We start from the raw sequence: 21,472 nt of genomic DNA on the forward strand, positions 1-21,472 counted from the left end.
AACCCTAACCCTAACCCCTAACCCTAACCCTAACCCTAACCCTAACCCTAACCCTAAACCCTAACCCTAACCCTAACCCTAACCCTAACCCTAACCAGGGAATGTAAATACAGGGTAGTTTAGAGTTGAAAAAACACATCATGTGACCCAAAGATAATGTCTAACGTAAGAGAATGCTTAGTTATTTCTATGCATAACCACAACAAAAACATGGTATTTTCTTTTCTTTTTTGATTACTTTTAATAATTGTTTGGCAAAAACTGCGTCGAGGAGACTAACTCACAAAGTGAGTTAAGTTGAGAGTTACTACACTCTGTTCATCACTACCAAAACCCACAATCTGCGACTTACTCTTTTGTGATTTATTCAAAAGAAATGTTGACCAAAATGTGACCACCCTAACCCTAACCCTAACCCTAACCCTAAACCCTAGACCACCAGGGAATGTAAATACAGGGTAGTTTAGAGTTGAAAAAACACATCATGTGACCCAAAGATAATGTCTAACGTAAGAGAATGCTTAGTTATTTCTATGCATAACCACAACAAAAACATGGTATTTTCTTTTCTTTTTTGATTACTTTTAATAATTGTCAACAGTTGTAGCAGGACATTTTAAATATAAATACCTTTAGATTTTATTTTATGTTTTTATGTTTCATTTGTCATCTCTTAAAGGCTTATAATTTCTGATCTGATTGAAGAATCAAATTGGTTAAAATGCCTGGTAATCCACAGCTCAAGATTGAGCTAATAAGGTGTGAGTGCTCCGGCTGACCAGGCTGCGTGCAGCAGAGGGGAGGAGGGTGGATAAGACCACCAAGGTGGCAAAAAGTAAAATATGGAGTGGATTGTGGCGACGTTCTTGTACATATACACTAAAGTGTGACGGTACAGGCAACGGGTATAGTTTACAAAACAACTGTCAACTTAAGGAGAGAGCTCTGTGATCTGTAATCCTCCAACTCTATTATGGAATAAGACACTAAATGTACCAATACATTAGACCACGGATGTGAAACATATGGCCCGTGGGCCAAACTCGGTCCATCAGGGGTTGCGATCCGACCCACAATAAATTTCAAAATTTGTATTTCTGGTAATTCAGGAGGTTTTGTGGATATAATGGTATTCGTTTGTTTTGAAGGCACTTTTACGAGATTATTTTTTGGAATAAGATTTAGTTTTTTTAGGATTGCTGCATATGGAGGTGTTGATGAATCAGTTTGGATTGTTGAGTTTATTTGTGTATTTGGTGTCTAATTATGTTAAGAGTAAAAGGCTTGTGTCTGTAATAGACATTTGTTGTTGTGTGAACTCGATCTGCTGAAAGAACTGATTTGGCTGAACAACTCTCACATGTGACTGAGGTTCCCAGCACAAAGCCACACACACACGCACGCACACACACTCGCAGACCTCTCCCCCCTCCATCTATTAACAGTGATTATAATGTAGGTGCTCTGTATCTCCATAACTTCACACAGTTCAGACTCTGCTCTTATCCATTTAATTCATCCATCTTCTACAGTTTAATATTTCTTAGGGTTTGGGGGTTGTAGGGTAGGGGGGCGGTGCAGGGGCGTGGAGCCAATCATGTCTTGGAAAGAAGTCGGGCAAACAAGTCGATCTGCTGACAGTAAAACCGCTCAGATTTACAGGCATTTCACACACACACAAAAAGAAAAAGCACAGGCTGACCCACACAGACTCTCTCTCTCTCTCTTTCTTTCCCTCTCTCTCCCATTCATCTGTCTGGCACAGTTTTTCCATGTAACCAGATTTTCCATAATGTTCTGTGGTTCCTCTGGTTTAACTTGCTGCATTAGGGGCATTTTAATGTTCCTCGGGCCGGTGTCAACAACTCGGAGGGTGTCAGTTTTTTCCTATCCTAAAAACAAAGTCAGGGCTATTTTTGTTTGACACATTAGCGCCAGCACCTGTAGCAAAAATAAAGAATGGGTTGGAACTATTTGTTTTAGCCTGCAAATGTTTTGTGTGGTGTAAACAGTGACCATGTGAAGGGATGTGTGTGGGTGTGTGGATGGAGGACGGGCTCTGGTGAAGAGAAGATCACGAGTGTGACGTCATGGCAGAAATGAGGTCATTTGACACAGTCTTGTGTCGTAGGGCCTTCCCTCTGTTATTGGTCCCATTAAATAAATAAATAATTAAATACTTATAAACCTTTAAGATAAAATAGGGTGATAATTTTTAATATATATACATGTATATTTATAGTGTATGTATATAGATATACTGTATATATATACGTATATAAATGTATATAGATTTATATAAAATATATAATAATAATATAATAATAGTATATAGTAGTCTCTGTATACTGTAGAAATCTAATCATATACCATTCAGCTACTTGAATTTAATTAGTACCTTAACATACAATGTTTATATAAGGTATGTTCAGTTTATATGAGTAAATATATATTTAATATTTTCAGTCTAGGGAGTTCCTTTTTGTGAATAATAATAATAATAATAATAATAATATTTTCTAGTGTATTGCAGCTGTCAGTAAAAATGCGTTTTACATTTTTATTTTAGTATCTAACTTCCGATTTAAGAAACTGTTGCTGTGCGTGTATTGTCTCTTGGGGATTCCAGAGGACTTTGAGCTAAGTGAAAGTGTTTGACCACGGTCCATATTTTTAGCTCTGTTTTTTCTTTTTAAGTCTGCAGCTGCAGACCATAAGAACAGAGGTTCATTGATGTAAATGCAATTCACTACCACTCTTTGTGCTCCCCTCTTCTCTCCTTATGTTCCTAGCTGTACTGTCATACAACAGAGCATGTACCAAGGTAGAGTTAATGCTGCTCTTTATTCTCAGTGACAGAGAACCGTCTGTTTACTGGCCTCATGCTTAACCCTGAAACCCCCTGAACAGGGGCTTGGTGTCATTTACAAACCACAGCCTAAATGAAATGTCTATGGACAGCTTGTTCTCGTTTTCCGACACATAAATGATATAATTGGAATGAAATGAAAGAATTTGAGGAAAGTGAATAATTAAACAAACGTTAGACAAAAAGCTTTATTATGCTGTTAAATGCATTATTCTATTTTAGATACAAATCCCTGTCTAACAGAGGTCAAAAGTACAAGTGAAAAACTTTTATGTTTTGATGTGACTGTAGCCAGGAGTGAGGTCCAGTCTCTCAGGTGTAAGGAATTTGCCAAGGCAGACGGCAAGTCTGAGTCTGCTGGAGACTTTTTTTTCCCCCTAACGTTGCAATAAGTGTGATTTATTTTGGTTTTCAATAATATTTGTGAAGCTTATTCTGCAATGTATTTTAAATATAAAGTCAATATACACCAGTGTTCACCAACTATATTTGTCTTAGAGCCTCACTTTCCTAGAAAAGAAACCTAGGGGACCGGATGCTCAAATAAAATGAAATAAAAATCACATTTCTATGCATTGTTAACTGTATTTGAAACATTCGGTATAACTAACGGAAGATTTACAATGTCAACACACACATATATAAGGGTTGTTGTGTGGCTTTCATGTAGTCTTCTTCTTCAAGGATGCAATGCATACATACAGTGTGATGTTGTAGGAATAGCTCTACTTTAAGTGTCTTTCTTCGTACCGTATGTCTAACTGAAGATTATGTCTCCCCCACAGATGAGATCATGCAGCAGGAGATCAGGCCCCTGCTTGCAGTGGACATCATCGAGCAGCTCCATCGTCAGTTCGCCTTGCTCTCAGGTCAGTGACACGACATTTTTCACTTTCCCACTGTGCTGTCTGACTATCCTAATGTGAGAACTCCAAAAATAGTTCTCTTGAAAATGACTTTTTGTATCCTCTGTTGAGCTAAATGTCACCATGTTTTGTTTGTAGACAATATCATTCTCATGAGAAACCAGCAGCAGTTATTCACTTCAAATATATCTTCTTTATTTAGCTGTCCCTTTCAATGGTGGCCACAGCGTATTATCTGACAGCTCCATTTTTTTGACATCCTTTTCTAATATCTGTAAACATGAATAAAGGTTTGACTACTGTGTGTATGATATCATGTACCAGGAGGAAGAGGGAAAGATGGTGCTCCTATCATCACCTTTCCAGAGTACTCAGGCTTCAGTGATGTGCCTGAAGAAGACTTTCACAACGTCATCACTTACCTGACCAGCATTCCCAGGTACACAAATACACTGCGTAGCATATTCTTTGTCTTAAATTTGTCAGGTAGCGTTAAACGTATTGAGGTCTTTGTGTTTATGTTAACGACTGTAAAAAGTATGAGCACGGTGTAACTGTTTTCTGTTCCCCTTTGACCGACGTTCTGAACAGTAGAAATACTAACACGGACTACAGTACCCATAATGCACTGCGGACAAATATCCATTTATTTCAACATGGTAGCGGACAGTGAGATAAGCACCGGCGCAGCTTCATCATTTAACACGTAGCAGCATCTTACTACACACATACCCACTGTCGCGCCACTACAATTGCTGGTCCGGCAGCTTAAAGTTCCCCAGTGGAAGCGCGAACCACGAGAGAGTTCTGCTTTTATTTTCCATCTTGGGAAAGTTAGATGATGAGGATGAGTTTGCGGTGCCTCAAGTTGACTAATCTAATTTATACTTTTTATGATACTACTGCAAGATGAGTAGATGGGAAAACACATTTATAAGTGATTTTCATTTTAAAACTGTCTTCTCTTCTTTCTCAGTCTTGATGCTGCAAGTATTGGCTTCGTCATCATCATTGACAGACGGAAAGACAAATGGAGCACAGTGAAGGCTTCCCTATCCAGAATTTCTGTATGTCTTTTCATGTTTAGCATGTACAGCATTAGCATTTCATAACTTAACAATGCATTAGTAAAAATATGTGTCTGTAATTGCTGTGTTGGTGACAAACAATAACTCACAATACATTAAGTTCTTATTTATTATATGCTGTTTTGAACACGTGCTATACATTATACTAACATCATATCTGGTTTTTTAACAGTTTAAGCTCCAAAATCAGGAAAGTGTCTTTCAGATATATTCTAAAAATCATGACCTCTAAACTTGAGCCATTGTCAATTACAGATAAAGAGGTTTTCTTTACCTGTGGACTAGACTATAAGTGGTGGTGTACGGCTACTTACCTGCTTTTTGGTTTTGTCGTCTTGTTTAAGGGGGCGTTTCCAGGAAATCTGCAGCTGGTTCTGGTGCTCAGGCCGTCTAGGTTTTTCCAAAGGACGATTGCTGATATTGGCATCAGGCTGCACAAAGATGACTTTAAAATGAAGGTAAAATACGAAAGCTTTCTATTGAGTAAAAAAAGTTTGACCTCAGTAAATGAACCGACCATTTGCACATCTGTTTTTAAATGCTATAGTAGAACTGCGTACCATAATAGTTTTATGTTAAAGCCAGGTGAATTATGTTGTGTAAAATTTGCAGATTGTGATGCTGAACTCTTTGTCAGACCTTCATGGCTATGTGGACAGAGGTCAACTGACCCTGGAGTTGGGAGGAAGTTTGGAGTATTGTCACAGTCAGTGGATCCACCACCGAACCGTGAGAACGCATGGACAACTTCATCGCAACGCTTGTGATCCAGTGACATCACAGATCACTCAAAGAATCCTATTGATCCGATTTTCTTTTTTCCCCGTAGGCCATAGAGAGCTTCGCAGTCACAGTGAAGACCACGGCAGAGATGTTACAGAAGTTTGGAACTGACCTGGCAGAGACAGAGTTACCTAACGATGTCCAGTGCACCAAAGACCTTCTTACTGCACACAACAACAAACACAACAACCTCAAGGTTCATACAACAACACTCAGTGGTGGACGCAGACTCTGTTGCCGATGGATGAAGCATATCTGCAAACATAGACACATAGAATGCTTGATGCCAGTGTGTGTGTGTGTTACAGGATGAACTAAAGCTGGCACTTAAACAGGGCAACACCTTGTTGACTTGTATCAGACATCAGGCAGCGAAGTCTGAGAACCAACCACTGAACCCAGATGAGAAAGAGAATCAGACTACAGTAGAGAGGTAACAACATCCTTATTTCTATGCTCTGGACTAGGGGTGGCTCAATACAACGTTTTCATATCCGATACCTTTACTGCAACTGCCGATAATTTCTGCCGATACCGATGTCAATCTGTTACCTTCTCATCTCCTCCAGCATGTCTCAGACTTCTGTTGCTGATGCGATAGTGTCCCGGTTTACAGCATGTCATGCAAATTTAAGTTGAGCATTGGAAGAGCTATAGTTGTTTTTTTTATGTTAAATACTGCCATTTTAATTTATCAGGTTAAGAATCTCTGCTGCATGGACATCCACAAACAACTTCTCCCATGATGCACATCCATTTTGTGACCTCATCCTGTCGAATAGAAATATAATTAATACTATAATGTCCAAGAAGAGACAAATTGGCCCAGAATGAAAGCAAATATATCATTTCAGTTTTAAGGGGGAAAAGCATGACATGAAACATTGTCGAGGAAAGAGAAGTACAATACATATCAGCGCTTTGACAACGTTCAAATTCAATATTATAAATAAGTTACTGTTCAGCCCCCTTGAGTGATTGAGTTTGAGACCGAGGCTGGAAATGGTGCCCAGACAGATGGTGAGCAGTTAGAACAGCAGGTGTGACAGCTGGCTGTGTTGGATGTCAGGAGGGTTAGCTAACTGTGGACAGATAGAAGTGTCGGTACTGTTTGTACAGTTCAGAGTGCCTGTACGTTAGTGCGTCTTCTTCATTACTGATCATACTCATCTAAACTGAAATGAGTGTGTCAACAAGGATGCATCAGGGATTTGTCATTGTAATTGCAAAAGCTGCTGCAGAGCTCAGACATCTATTACACATCTTTTTTTAGTGGCTCCATAGTGTAGCGGTTATACGTATCTGCACACAGGTTCGAGCGCCAGAGTTTGTTTGTGCGGTTTCATAGTGTCGCTTTTACAGTAGTACACATGCCTTGCAAGCAAAGAGCAGAGAGTCCTGGTTGCGATTCCCGGAGGAACAACATATCCCTATTAGCGCCTCCTGTGTGAAAGCCCATGACTTGCAACCATGCACTTAATGGTGCCTCCTCTGGCAACCTGAGTTGGTTGCGATTGTTGGACAAATAAGGGGCTCAGTAATTATTATTATTATTATTATTATTATTTTATGTTTAGGGATTTGGATTGGATTTGATGCTCAGATATGGATATTTTATTCAACCAATATAAAACTGTGGCTTTTATTCTTAAAATCCAAGTGTAGCCTCGTGTATATCAAAACCTTTCAGGTAAAATTGACGTTAATCGCCTAAATGCAAAGATGCCTAAAGAAAACAAGAGACGCCATGATTGTTAACTGTTACAAAACACAACTATACTGTTTGTATTTGTGTGTGCGTGTGTGTGTGTTTTAGGCTCTTGGCTCAACTGGATGAAACAGACAATGCCTTTGAACAGTTCTGGTGCAAACATCATCTGAGGCTGGAGCAGTGTCTGCAGCTACGTCACTTTGAACAGGACTTTAGAGAGGTAAGTACTGTATACACACACATATGTAAGTATATGTGTGTATGTATTTTTGAACAACTTAATAGCAATAGTGCTATAGAGAGGTCCAAAGGAGGCCTGTGTTTATCTTTGTCTCCGTGTCCTCATCTCTGTCCCCTCTGTCTCTCTGCCCACTCCAGGTCAAAGTGTCATTGGACAGTCTGTCAGACAACCTTACCAGCTTGCCAGTCTTCGGGGATTCTTTGGCCCGTGTCGAGCATCTTCTGAAAGAACTAACAACACTGGCTGACAAAGCTCAGGTAGATCAGATTTAGATTGATTTCCTTCATGAATTATTAATAAATGAAATAAGAAAAGTTGTTTTCACACTCTTTGTGTATCTCTATTGGATTATAACCATTATTACACAGCAAAGACAGAAAAGACATAATAACCATGACGGCAAACGTCCAATGGTCCAATGGTTTGAAACCAAATGTTGAGAGGCACACAGTGAGGTTCTCTAATAAACCTCCCTCAGCTGCTCTGCATGATTTGTGTGCATCTATAAGATGTGAGCTACTTGAATTTTTTTTTTGTTCAATAAAAGTGTAATTTTCCTGTCATTTTCAGCCAACCGTAGAGAAGGCTCAGCTCCATGCTCTACATGGAGACCAACTGATTCAGAGCAACCACTACGCCGTCGACTCCATTCGACCCAAATGCGTGGAGCTGCGGCGAGTCTGTGATGACTTTACTAATGAAGTGAAGAGAAAGAAGGATGTCCTATCCAAGTCTCAAGAAATACACAATGGCATTGAGAAGGTTGGAAAAACTTTATTAAGTCTGCTGCATATTTATTATCTTTCATTCTTTTATAATGCATTTTTGGGTCTCTCAGGATACTATAAAAATCATCATTGCTGTTGTTCTGTCAGGTTAATTTTTGTTTTTCTTCAGACCAGTTGCGCTAACCCTTTCTACCCTGTAATGCATCAGGGCTAAATTAGGAGGAGCATTAAATATAAAAACTTTGTTAAATCACTAGTGCTGCCATGGAGACGACAAGTGGTGAAAGGGAACTTAATTGATATTTAAGTATTTTTGAAAAATTTCTTCTTATTAAACTGAAAAGACAAAAAGCACATTAGATTTATACTGTACCATCAGGGCATTTCTTGTCTTCTGTGTGTCTTTGCTAATCAGCCAATGCTATTTGCTAATTCTGACTTTGACTCTGACCATGATTGATTTGTCCAATGGGATTCTGCATATAGTGTCAGAGACATTACCAGGACAATAGTCATGTTAAAATTAAAAACTAAAGAATTATAATTCACAGTTCTACCAATAGGTGTCAGTAGTCAATACAAAAATACGCAGCATAAAATGAGCAAGCTAACTTACTGGTACAGTATATGCCATTTGACACCTCCAGCATTTGTTGAATAATTCAGTTAGACTAAACAACAACTACGAGCTAATCTTAATGCTAAATATTTATCATTATTATTATTATTATTTATTATTTATCTGAACCTAGGCACTGCAGAAATTAAATGGATGGATGGATAGATGGATTGATTGATTGTACAGTATGGGGTACAAAAACTCTTTCATCTGTTCTGTATGTGCAGGTAAACCAGTGGTGTGAGTCAGGAATCTACCTACTGGCCTCTCAGGCCGTGGATAAATGTCAGTCACAGGACGGGGCAGAGTCGGCGCTCACTGACCTTGAACAGTTTATGGATTCAGCACCAAAGAACCAGCTCACTGAATTAAGGAACCTCCACAATCAGTACGAGGTGGTTCTCTCTGAGGATTTGAAGGTACTGTCTCCAAGTACGATGGACAAGAGGATGGCTGAACAATGTGTCCTCAGGGTTGTCATGCATAGCCGTCCTCTCTGTGCAGGCAGGTGTCATGAAGGCCCTGAGTCGTCTTGAAGATGTGCAGGAGATGTTTGAGAAGCGACTGGTGAGCCTGAAGAGACTTTCAGCGAAACAGACCAGACCTGTTCAGCCTGTGGCACCGCGTCCCGAGTCTTCTCCTAAATGTCCACCAGTGAGGAACACCACCAGGACAACAGGAAGCCACCAGCGTAAGTGAACAATATTCTAATAAGGGAACACATTTCAAAAATATATTAAAGAAGCATATTTTTGGAGAACAAATGTCAAATCTCTGAAATCTGTTGATTGTTTTCTTACTTCATTTTCAGCGGCAACACGCAGATTGTCTGATAACTCCACCTCTGGGAAGCAGACTGTTGACAATGATCCTAACAAGAAGAAAATTATACGCAAGGCCAAGGGTGAAATCAAGGTATGTCCTTTGTTTCCATCGACTCCTTGGTTTTATTGAACGACTGGCTTTGAGACACTTGAGTCACTTTACTCTTAAGAAATTAGATGACACCTTTTATAGTTTGTTGTACAATTCTGAATATCTTTTGCTGGTGAAACCGGTTTGAATAGGAAAGCTATGAAATGACTTTACTAAATTCAAGCCATTTTAACAAAATTGGGTCAGAAGGCCAGTTAAGTTTTTTCATCTACATGGTAACCTTTAACACAGACAATCAACGGATAAGATGGACAACCATAACGTGGTCCATTTTATTGTAAACACTGATTTCTTTTTGCATTGGCATGCATCAACAGCATTTCCAATTGATGCCACTAGATGGCGACATTATTTTCTGTGCTTGAGAATGCCCTGTTCTCTCCACTTCGGAGGTTCCAGCAACGGGAGTTATCCTGTTGTAATGTTTATACATTATAATATTTTATCTGTTATTTTTCATTAAAATATGATTAAAGAAATGGCCTTTTCAATCAACCAAGGTTGCAAAGTTAGGATGTGTAAAGGGAAAACCTTTGGTGTTTGAAAAAAAAAAAAAATTATTTTCAGTGAGGGTAAGTCAATAGCAAATATGCTTGATTGCAAAATGCAAAATATTTTTGGAGAATTACTCTAATTTGCATAATACATACTGAGTTGCTGGCTTGGCGTTTCAAAATTTTGATGACCTTGTAGGATCGACACGCCGCAACGAAGTTGGCCAATCAGTAGGAAAATCCTCTTATAGCCATTAATATTCATGTGTTTCTCATAGATAGAGGTCATGCATGAAGAAAGTCAAGGAGGCTCCACCCACGTTGTCCTGACCAATGAGACAGAGGAAAGCTTGTCCAACAGACGAAGGTAAACACACTCTCAATGTAACAAAAAAGGTGTTAAATACACAAAGAAATCTACTCTGCTTCAGGTTTTTATGCAAATTCCACACACACAAACAGACACACACAAGGTTGTTTTTCTGTGTTGCCCTTTCGGTAATGCAGGTTTGAAGACACTGCACAAGCACTTACAGAATTTGACTGTGTGAGCTTAGGTCCAACTGCAGTTGTCAGTGTTGTTTGCCCTCTATGTGTTCGCTTTGCATGCCGCGCCTTAAGTAGAGAGCTGTGGTGGTTCTGCAGGTGTTCTCTACAGCATTGTTTCCCAAAGACTGGGTCGCGACCCTCAGGTGGGTCATCTCGCATCACGTTTCCTAGGAGTTTACAAATAACGTCTATTTACTTTGTCGTGAAGGTTTGACTTTTAAAATATGGGTCCCCAGGAAAAAGGTTTGGGAAACACTGCTCTACAGTATATACCAGGGGTGTCACTCAGTATCATAACACTAAGTCCATGTTTTTCTCTTCTGTTTCATGCAAATAATTGCGAGTTTAATAATAGCAAGATGTATATTGGAAAATATATACATATTTATTGAAATATAAATTGACGTTTGTACATATTTTTTACAGTTCATGCCTTGTCAGTAACCCGTCGTGTCTATTCGGTACCTAAAATGCTTACGAACCTACGATAGAGGAAGACAGTGCAGTGCTCGCAAGAATGATTTTACATTACGGTACTGACCATGTTGACCAGCTTGGGTAGAGAAAAAGGAAATAAATACAATTTGTAATCTCTCAAAATTTCATTTTTAATATATAATATGGAGCACTTTTTCTATTAGAAGTACAAGATTATACTACCTCATTTATCACAATTTAACTCCTCATTAGTTCAAGATTTTTTTTAATAAAATCACATTAATATCATAGTTTACAAACAGAAAAACAGAAGTAAACATGACACCAATAAATAAATTTAAAAAAAAAACACACACATCACCAAATGAGCAGAATCATCCTTATTGCTGTGCAGTACACGATTTCAAAGAATCCCTGGTACATGCTGTAGACGGCCGGGTCTGCCACTGTTTCCCATAGTGCATGCATATCTTTAGTGTGACCATGAGATGTAATCATGTCATCATAAATGCACGGGTGAGCCTTGCCCTCTCCTAAAAAGTATGCGTTTTTCTGGGGAGAAACCCCCATGATGTGGGCACAAATCCCCATGAAGACATCATCAATGTAGATGGAAGGCTTCAGCATCAAAGTGGCCTGGTAGATCTTCTTAGATACATCATTTGAAACCACGAACCCCGCTCCAGCCGTATAGTCTGGGTAGGAGATCCACGGATAAACGTCACGCGAAACATAATATTTGCTTTTCATGCGACGATTTGGAGGCGACCCACTGTGTACGTGTCCTACCCAAAAATCTGTAACGCCTGTGTCGCTGCGCACGACCTGCTGTAGGTACCTAATCAGATTGGGCGTGTGGACAAAGATGTCATCGTCCGCCGACATGACAAACAGTGCCTTGGGACAGTAGTGGTAGAACCACTGGAACTGCAGCATTAGTTTGGCTGTGAGGTTGTGGAAAGTATCGTCAAAGTTCTGCTGGATCAGGTCTCCGTGTGCTTTGTCTTCGAGCAGCAGTGCGGTCTGTACCTGAGATCTCTGTCGGGAGTCTGGGTCCACCCCGAGAACAAACACCACCCTTACATTGACTTTCAATTCTGACCATAGGTAGGTCTCATTCCCCCACGTTTCCCTGATGGCCTGACGAGGTTCTAAATTTTGGGGTGAGGATTTCACAAACAAAAGCAGGAAAACATTATCACCGTCACCACCGCTTCCACATTTATCTGGGTGGTTAATGAGGAGCTGGTATTTTTCTCCATCAACACCATCATTTTGGTGGTTAGAATTGGGTGCGACGTGGAAAGACGACCTAAGAAAATCGTACTTGTTGACTAAGGAACGATAGGTGTACGATTTCACGTGGCTCAGCACGTGGTGATCCAGATCCTCCCAGCAGACCATCACCGTGTACAACACAACGGCTATGCTGAGCAGCCGCGTGCACTTCCACTTGTGGACACGACGAATATACAACATGTTGGGACCTCTTATTGTTTTGATTTTCTTTTGCTTTATAAGCTTGATTTTTAAAGGCACATTAATGATAGCCACCTCAATTTGTTATTAACTTGCAGACTAGCATTTTAATGCTATTCACATTAAGTACAGTGAGGTTTACAAAATAACTTTCAAGTAATTTGATACATTGACAGATATAAGTGGAGTCAACAACTGGCAGTTAGCTTTGATTACTTGATGTGTGATTGATTACTTACTTCAAAAACAAAAGTAATCTCTGTGATGAACACAACGAGGAAGAGGAAGCCCTATACAAAACCGTAGGACAGACAGTATCACCCCATCTACAGGTGGCTAATGTAAATGTTATTTGACATAGAGTTTGTAGATTCTTCGTTTCCTTCTCCTTTTATCTCAGTCACTTGTGCCTGATCCTTTCTTTTACTTCCTGGTTTCCCGAGGTCAGGATTTTAGTAACGTGTCAAGATCAGGCATCCGGTGCCAACTTCTGTTAGAGTTTTGAAGATGCCATTTTCTTTCTTCTTCTTCTTTAAATATGTAGTTCGTGGAAATCCAGTAAGTTATACAAGGAGCCTATGTTATCTGAGAAAGAAAAATAGAAGAAAAAAAAAAAACATAATTAGAGAAAATTGCTTTTTATGTATTTAAGACAATTCAAAATCATGTTTCTTGTTTCAATCTTCAGCTGCTGTACTGGTCTAGTTCCTGAGAAGCAGTCATAGAGCGGCTTCTGTTGCACTCAAGGATCATATACTGTATGTGCCTCTCAGCACGTGTCTGTGTTCGAGTGATAACATGAGTGTAGTTGTCAATGTGCAGAGCAGTTTAACTGACACACGAGTTGTGGTACAAGAAAACCATCTAGAGTACTTCAGAAGGTAGTTTCAAGACCTGAGGAATTCACAGAAGGGTCTTACTTTATCATGCTCAAGGGATACTACATCTTCTTTGATGAATTTTGAACTTTCAAAATTCATCAAGTGGGCCAGATTGAACACCGTAATGGGCCTGCAGGCCCTATGTTTGTCCCCTGCATTACAGGGTGATGGTGATTCCTGAAGCTAAACCTGCCACGATTCACCATCAACACGGCAGGAAGCAGGCAGGACCCAAACGCAGTACTGGTAGTTTATTTTAAAATGCAAAGCCAAAACAACCAAAAACTCACCTCTGGAACAGACTTGAACAGGAACAGACTTGCCCAGATACACACAACGGCCAAAAACAACAATCCCACAAGGACAGAGTGAGGGGAGAGAGGTATATATACAAAGGGCACCAGGTGACACGAGTAGGACTAATCACAGAGACACAGGTGAGCGTGATGACACTGATTACCCCACACAGCCGACAGCAGGAACAGGAAACAGACAGACCTGACAAAAACACTGGTTTACAAAATAAATTCATCCCCAATTTTAACTTAAATTTGAAGCCTTGCCCAGCACTCGTGTCCTAGTTTATCAAGCATTCAAATATGATTATGTTTTTAATTCTAGTGGTCGCTTCTTAATGCTGGGCAATCCGATGATTCTCAGCTGGTGTATGTTTCTACTCTACTCCCTCACAGAGCTCTCGCTTTGAATCGCACATGGTGAACTAACAGAGGCAACCAATAGTTGACGAGTTTCTTCTTTACCTCTGTTTTCATGACATCGACCTGTGATGTAAATGAACAGTTTTTACTGTAAACAAATAGTCTTAGTTTTTGTTTGTGCAGAGCATCACGTACTGGTCGTTTATTTAGCGCGCACCGATTTCTTCCGGACTTTGTTGTCTTTGCTGTTCAGTCTTGGTTTTGACAAACAAAGTGGCACGTTCCTTTATGTTTACAAAATAAACAAAACAATAGCTTACAGTAAAAAAAGCATATAGCTCTGCTGCGGCTAAAGATGTTGTTTTTCATATATTGAAATTATGAGGACAATGTCACCTTTTTGACCAGTGTCAAATGTCTGCCCGTTGTCTTCAGGTTGCTTAAACATATAGTAGCATTACAGCTGCAGTGGACAAACCGCCAGCTTAGTATGTAAAGTACAATTAAGACTTGCAAAAAAAAAAAAATTATAAAAAAATTTGCATAGTGTAGCTAAATTGGGCTCCATTCTACTGAACTGTGAGGAGTTCTGTTATAAATTCATGATGCAAACACAGAGGGGAAGACCGCCTTTTATTTATGCATGTCTGTCTCTTTCAGTGTCAGCTCATGTTTTAGGTGCAACAGGGTTTAACTGGACTCTCGTTTTGCTTTTGTGGATCGTTTTCATGAGCTCTTCCACTGAGTTTATAAGCTATGGTTAAAACTGTCTGTTTCCTGTGTTCGGTTTTAACACCTAGTGTGTTTGATATGCATAAGACTTTCCTCTGACAAACCTAGTTACATGCTGAAAAGTTATTCTAATAATGTGCAGGTAAATTGACTCTGTGGCTTGTACATTTTTTTTAAAGAAACATTAAAACAGGGTTACTCTTTACACACATACACACCCCACACAATGTGACTTACCAGTAGTCCAGGCTGAATGAGAGATGAATTAGAAATTTTGTTTTTGTTTCCGTTTTTCTTCAATCTTCAGCTGCTCTACTGGTCTAGTTCCTGAGAAGCAGTCATAAAGCTTCTTCTGTTGCCCTCAAGGATAATATCAGTTCCTCTGAGCATGAGTCTGTGTGCGAGTGATAATGTGAGTGAATGGTTGGGCTGAGTTGTAGGAAGGGGAGGACCAAATGGGCAGTAGGAGCAGATCGTTCTCTCTTCTGTCATGTGTCCTTCCTCTGTTTTCTTCCACAACTTTTCTTTGCTCAAAAGTAAAGTTGAGGGAATAGTGTTTTTAAATATATAGTAAGAAACCTAAAAATGACAAACTATTACAGCAGTCGTTACTGAGATTAGGTGCTCGCAATTACACTTCTGACTGAGTTACTTTCAAATAGTACTGTTCTGTTTACATCCACTGCAGATGAAGCGCTTAGCTTATTTGAAACACCGCGCTTTTTCAGAACGAAGGCAGCATGTCGTCACTCTTCTCAAAAAACCTGAATATTTTCATTCTTTTGAGTGTTTTACAAGCATTGCGGTATTTTCTTTTGCAACTCGCCGGGAGACATAACCAAGCATAAGGTGTTACGTAAATATTTATATATCAGTTAAGTTGCATGGTGTTACTGTGTAACCTATACGTTTTCTGTGAGTGGAAATATTGTGATTTTTTTTTAAAAAATGACTGAAAAAAATATACAAATAAGGTTAGAAATTGTGGTTTTGTACTTGTGTACTGTGAACAACAATATACTGTACATGATTTTGTACTTCCTCAGAATTAAGCCATGTTATTTTACACATACTGTGAACAACAATATACTGTACATGTTGCAGACATTCAACCCATATGTACTATTTAGGAGTTCACATCTGTTCAGATTTGGTGAATGCCATGTTTTTTTTTTTTTAATAATCAAGGTTAATAAACTTAGTACAAAGTTAAAAAAAAAGAAGAATTTTCCTGCCAGATATTTTTGACATAACTATATACTGAGAACTCAAAGTAATCAGAGTTTTTTGTGTACAACGTGATTACCTGAGTCCCACCCGATTGCCGTTTAGCTGGGTATATTTGAAAGGGTGCATTTCTTTAAAGGTACTACCTTTTTTCCCCCTCATACTATAACAGATCACACACTTACATTAGTCAGTGGAAAGGTGAAGGACGTTACAAGGGTTAATGACCTTAAATTGTCTGTGCGCAGACTCATCATGACGGAGCTGATCGAGACAGAGAGACTGTATGTGGAGGAGCTTCAGAGCATCATTGAGGTACACAACTAGAAACTTCCAGTGTTCTTTTTTTGTGTTAATTTCACTTCATGAAAAGCTGTGAAGAACAGTGAAGAAACAGTCTTGTGTGTCACGTGTTTTTCTCTTATCGTTGACCTTTATCCTCCAGGGTTATATTGCAGAGTTTGATAACTCCGAGCTCAGCCATCTTACGCCGCCCTCGCTGGACAATAAAAGAGAGGTTCTGTTTGGTAACCTGCCAGAGATTTATGATTTCCACAACAGGTGTGTGCAATATAAGTTGGACTTTGCCCTGTTGAATACACAAAACATGGCTAAGCTTTCAACGCTTATCTGCTTCTATTGTACCCTTGGCAGTTTTTATGATGATTAAACCGTTTGTAGCTCTTTTATTAGCTCTCCGCCTTCACCCCAGAAAAATGACTACAGACTAAATATGGTCACTGGTAAAGTTTGAACTATTCACAGAAGAAAACTAGCACTCACACAGTTACACACTGTATGGTAAACGATTAGAAAAACCCCCATTGATTATCCCAAAATAAATATAATTTATCTTCTATGTTCAATTTTCTCACATTTTACTTACTCAAACTAGAAATGTGAAACTTGGCCCTGTTTAGTTGAACACACTGTTATACTTGCAGGAATGGAAGAAAGATACAGAGGAAGATTATTTAATTGTTCTGCCTGTCAGTGTCGCATAGACAAAATATACAAAAACAGTTCTTTCAGATCAATGAGATGAAATAGGACACATTTCCATGGTACACCATATGAACACTTACAGCGCACTAATGTTCTGCCACACAGAGCTTGTGAATGACAGATTTAAAACATCTGGCGTGCAACTGCCGATAGCAAGCAATTTGTTATACGAATATAATTTAGTCCGTTTTTTTTTTTTGTTTAATGTTTGTATGAGAGTGTACTGCGTGTGTTTGAATTTATTTAACTTTTCAATTGTTTTGGGTAAATATTATTGAAATAGATAAGAGGTTGTTTTTTTTTTTCTTTTTCTTGACTCGTCTGTGAATACAGCTTCCCAAGTAAGTCTATTTTAAAAGGATGTATTCCCATCTAGAACGCTGTCTTATCTACCTTGACATTGCATCCTTTCTGCAGTCTATGTGTGGAAGCATAGTTTACTGAAAGGATCCTCTGTCCTCCTCCGAGGTCAGAGAGGCCTCTGACCTACAACGTTATGGTGAAATAGTTTCGAAAAAACACTTGAGCATTTGACTCCTTATGCTAGTCCTGGTCTTGTAGGCTGTAGTAATGTTTTGCTTGAATACTGTCCAATTAGATTACCATTGATTCAATTACTAGACACAGTGCCTGACTATGGAGATTTGTAAGGAGTGCCGTGTGTTGTCGGGCTTAATGGCTATTCGTAAACAGACAACGTGTTCGTCAGTACGCAGTGGAAAGTTTTATGAGGAAACCGTTTGTGTATCAGTGCTGGTGTGCTTGTGCTACATTTTATCAATGTATTGCCTGCTGTAAAATTCGCAAAACGGCGACACACAGTTTTGCATATTTTACACATACAGATATAATTACAACAGTCTTTCTGCAGAACACATAAAACATTGAACGCGCCACACCCTATCGTTTCACCTTCCGCTTAACACAAGGATTGATGTCACTGTTCATCAACTAGTTAATATTTTTACATACAACATTTACTTTGTCAACTCTAATTAGAATGTTGACTCTCCGATCCGTGCTGAGCTAATCTTCAACCTGTTTTCCTGCAGGGGAATGTGTTGTGTCTTTCTTAATGATTTCATCCTGTTCCGTGACTCACATCTGATCGACCCCAATTAACATCATATTCTCACTGTGTACTTGTGCGTGTGTCTGTTTTAAGTGACATCATTCTACAATTATTGGTCTCATTTGTGTAAATGAACTGCAGGACATTCCTAAGGGAGCTTGAGAACTGCATGGAAAAACCTGAGATGGTGGGAACCTGCTTCCTGAAGAGGGTAAATCTTCAATATTTTACAAAAAAAACATCAATTCCACTGTCAGACTTATGCACGTTTTTTTACAAAGTCTACATATTAAACCGCTCCGTTAAAACGATGGTTACACGGTGATGCAATTGTTTTTGAAAAGCAAGTCTTCTTTGGTGCGTGTCTCCGTCAGAAAGAGGAACTGCAGGTGTATCAGAAGTACTGTCAGAATAAGCCTCGCTCTGAAGTTCTCTGGAGACAGTGCGGAGACAGCCTCTTTTTTCAGGTGAACGCAGACTCGCACAGACACGTAGGAAAAAGGAGAAACTTCAGCTTTCATTATTTTACATCCAAGTTTGGTACCACAGTCCCACTAAGTGGAGCTTATGTCTATGAAATTGGTATCAAAAAATGATATATTATAGGAGAGCCACGGTTCACACTTCACAGTTGATAACAGTTTGGTAGGGTAAACGGCAGACCATCAACATGATATACACCTCTAGACCAGGGAATCCCAAGATGTGCGCATTAGCATGTTTTGATGTGGAGCTGTTAGCATACCGCACCAGTGACCTTCATTACTCTTCTCACCCTAGAAAGATGCGCGCACACACAGCCCGGTTCATAATTGAAATGACTGTGTTAGCCCAGTTATTGGGATGATGACTGAAGCTGTCTTCTAATACAATTATTAAATGTTCACATATTATAGAGTTCATAGTAAATGAATTCAATTAAATCTCAGTTTGAGATAAATCCCCAAATTTCTGTTTGAAGAACAGGATCCGAGTCTTTCTTTCTTCACCGCCACCTCCTCCCCGTTGTCCTTCACACTTTGTACATACCCAGCGTTTTCGCAATAGGTTTGCATCTTGTCCTAGAATCGAGAGTATGAGGAAAAGTTAACACGTAAGACATGCAGTACAGGAGCACACACACACACACACATAAATGCATATTATCAGTTACCGGGTCACCTAGACCCAAAGTACAACACAAGGGTAAAATATCCGACTTTTAATCAACCTCATTGGTGTACCGCCGTCTGCCTTTTCTGTTTTTTGCTTTACGTTGCTATTCACACTTCTCCTTGGTGACTCTAGTTTTTAATTTTGACTTCCCTTTTTGACTTCTCTTCCTGCATGCTTGCAAAATAGTTCCTGTCAATACTAGTTAAACATCACTTTGCTATTTATAGTATATATACATATATATATATCTATAGATATATATATATATACACATTTAGAAAGTGAAAAAAGAACATTACACCATAGCTGTTGCCCTTGTACTGAATTACATGTATATGTTTGATGTAACAGGAATGTCAGAAGAAGCTGGACCACAAACTGTCTCTGGATGCCTACCTTCTAAAACCTGTGCAGAGGATCACCAAGTACCAACTAATGCTTAAGGTTAGGCATAAACACATATACATATATATGCGCTCAGTACACATGTACACAAACTAACATTGAAATGAAGTTCTGTAAGTACTGTATATACTATAGATATTAATAATATCATGAAGAACAATAGATTTTTTCCCTCTAATCCAGGGGTGTCAAACTCATTTCCACCAGGGGGCCACAGCAGCAATACAGTTCCCCTTGAAGGGCCGGTTATAAATTATTAAATTATAAATTGAAGCCTGTATAGATCAGGTGTCCCAAACCCCCAGACTGCGAACCAGAGCCAGTCTCATTTTGTACCGGCCACAGTGGGACGCAGTGAAAAACTGTACTTAATTTACTTTATTCAAAGAAAATCCAGTCATATCCATTCACTTTCTTTATTTAAAGATAGTCTGACAATATTTTTTTATATAAAATGTCATTCAGACTCAGACTGATACAGACAGAATAAAGTATAAAAGATGTTTTATTTTTAAAAATGTATTATCGTTCAATGCTCAGCACCTTACTACCGGTCTGTAGTAACGGGTGGTACTGGCTGATGTGTAATAAAAAAACTTTTGATTTCTTAAGTTAAGAAACTCTGCTGTATTGTCCTTTATAAGCTCCCTAAAATCGGCTTGGCGGGCCACATTTGACCCCCAGGCCTTGAGTTTGACACGTGCTCTAAATGAAGCAAGTCACTCTAACACTGGCCTTATCTTTTATATCTTATTTACATATTATCTTATTTGTACACTAGACATATAAACTCAACTAGTAACCGTAGAGGTTCTAAATAAGGAACAACATATATACACTACCGGTCAAAAGTTTTAGAACACCCCAATATTTCCAGCTATTTATTGCAATTCAAGTCACTCAAGTCCAATCAGTAGCTTGAAATGATACAACGATAAGTGGTGAACTACCAGAGGTTACCCGAAACTGAAAAACAGAGTACATTTCAGAACAATAACACAAAATGGGTTAACAATTGATGACCAAGGTGACCAAGCCTTAAAAAGCTGGTGCTACTAATTCCTACAGGTGTTCCAAGTTTGCTGGATTACTAACAAGCCCCTCTGTCAGCATAAAAGCAGTGTTTGAACACAATGTGGTACCATACCCTCGTGAGCATCAGTTGAACAGTATTGTACTGCAGAAAGTAGTGTGTTGCTACAGAAATGGCAAGAAAAAGGCAATTAACAGTGGAAGAGAGACAGACCATCGTAACACTGAACAATGTCGGTCTTTCCTACAGAGAAATTGCAAAGAAAGTCAAGGTGTCAGTGAGTACAGTTTCCTTCACCATCAAAAGGAAGTGAGAAACTGGGTTAAACTTTGACAGGAAGAGGTCTGGAAGACCCAAAGCCACAACTGAATCAGAGTCAACAGTTTGCATGACAACAGCTTCAAGCACAGCTTAATAGTGGTCGTAGTAAGCAAGTCTCTGTTTCAACTGTGAAGAGAAGACTTCGAGCTGCGGGTTTGACTGGACGAGTTGCAGCAAGAAA

The 21,472-nt window shown here is 39.2% G+C and overlaps 2 protein-coding genes across 7 annotated transcripts in view; one reads left to right on the plus strand and one right to left on the minus strand.

Moving 5' to 3' along the window:
• Nucleotides 1–21,472, plus strand: part of mcf2l2 (MCF.2 cell line derived transforming sequence-like 2) — a 52,737-nt gene that overhangs the window by 10,110 nt on the left and 21,155 nt on the right. For all 5 annotated transcript variants that reach the window (XM_008338647.2, XM_008338650.3, XM_025066135.1 and 2 more), the window contains exons 2-20: nt 3,655–3,738; nt 4,060–4,174; nt 4,712–4,802; nt 5,168–5,281; nt 5,436–5,552; nt 5,653–5,802; nt 5,915–6,039; nt 7,423–7,537; nt 7,696–7,815; nt 8,129–8,320; nt 9,133–9,324; nt 9,410–9,596; nt 9,717–9,820; nt 10,614–10,702; nt 16,549–16,615; nt 16,746–16,861; nt 18,519–18,588; nt 18,752–18,844; nt 19,884–19,976. In XM_008338647.2, coding sequence (XP_008336869.1) covers nt 3,655–3,738; nt 4,060–4,174; nt 4,712–4,802; nt 5,168–5,281; nt 5,436–5,552; nt 5,653–5,802; nt 5,915–6,039; nt 7,423–7,537; nt 7,696–7,815; nt 8,129–8,320; nt 9,133–9,324; nt 9,410–9,596; nt 9,717–9,820; nt 10,614–10,702; nt 16,549–16,615; nt 16,746–16,861; nt 18,519–18,588; nt 18,752–18,844; nt 19,884–19,976 — 2,234 coding nt within the window. The remainder of the gene's footprint in view (nt 1–3,654; nt 3,739–4,059; nt 4,175–4,711; nt 4,803–5,167; nt 5,282–5,435; nt 5,553–5,652; nt 5,803–5,914; nt 6,040–7,422; nt 7,538–7,695; nt 7,816–8,128; nt 8,321–9,132; nt 9,325–9,409; nt 9,597–9,716; nt 9,821–10,613; nt 10,703–16,548; nt 16,616–16,745; nt 16,862–18,518; nt 18,589–18,751; nt 18,845–19,883; nt 19,977–21,472) is intronic.
• Nucleotides 11,582–15,912, minus strand: LOC103399979 (lactosylceramide 1,3-N-acetyl-beta-D-glucosaminyltransferase A-like). 2 transcript variants are annotated; one of them, XM_008338653.3, is made up of 2 exons: nt 15,311–15,912; nt 11,582–14,101 (listed from the first exon to the last, which is right to left on the minus strand). In XM_008338653.3, the coding sequence occupies exon 2, from the start codon at nt 12,799–12,801 to the stop codon at nt 11,680–11,682; it is 1,122 nt and encodes a 373-aa protein (XP_008336875.1). In that variant the 5' UTR covers nt 12,802–14,101; nt 15,311–15,912; the 3' UTR covers nt 11,582–11,679. The 2 variants fall into 2 exon arrangements, with proteins under 2 accessions (XP_008336875.1, XP_024921922.1); XM_025066154.1 differs by having other exon boundaries at nt 11,582–14,180.

This window comes from Cynoglossus semilaevis, chromosome 2 (genome assembly GCF_000523025.1).
Source record: "Cynoglossus semilaevis isolate Cse_v1.0 chromosome 2, Cse_v1.0, whole genome shotgun sequence".
Lineage (NCBI taxonomy): Eukaryota > Metazoa > Chordata > Actinopteri > Pleuronectiformes > Cynoglossidae > Cynoglossus > Cynoglossus semilaevis.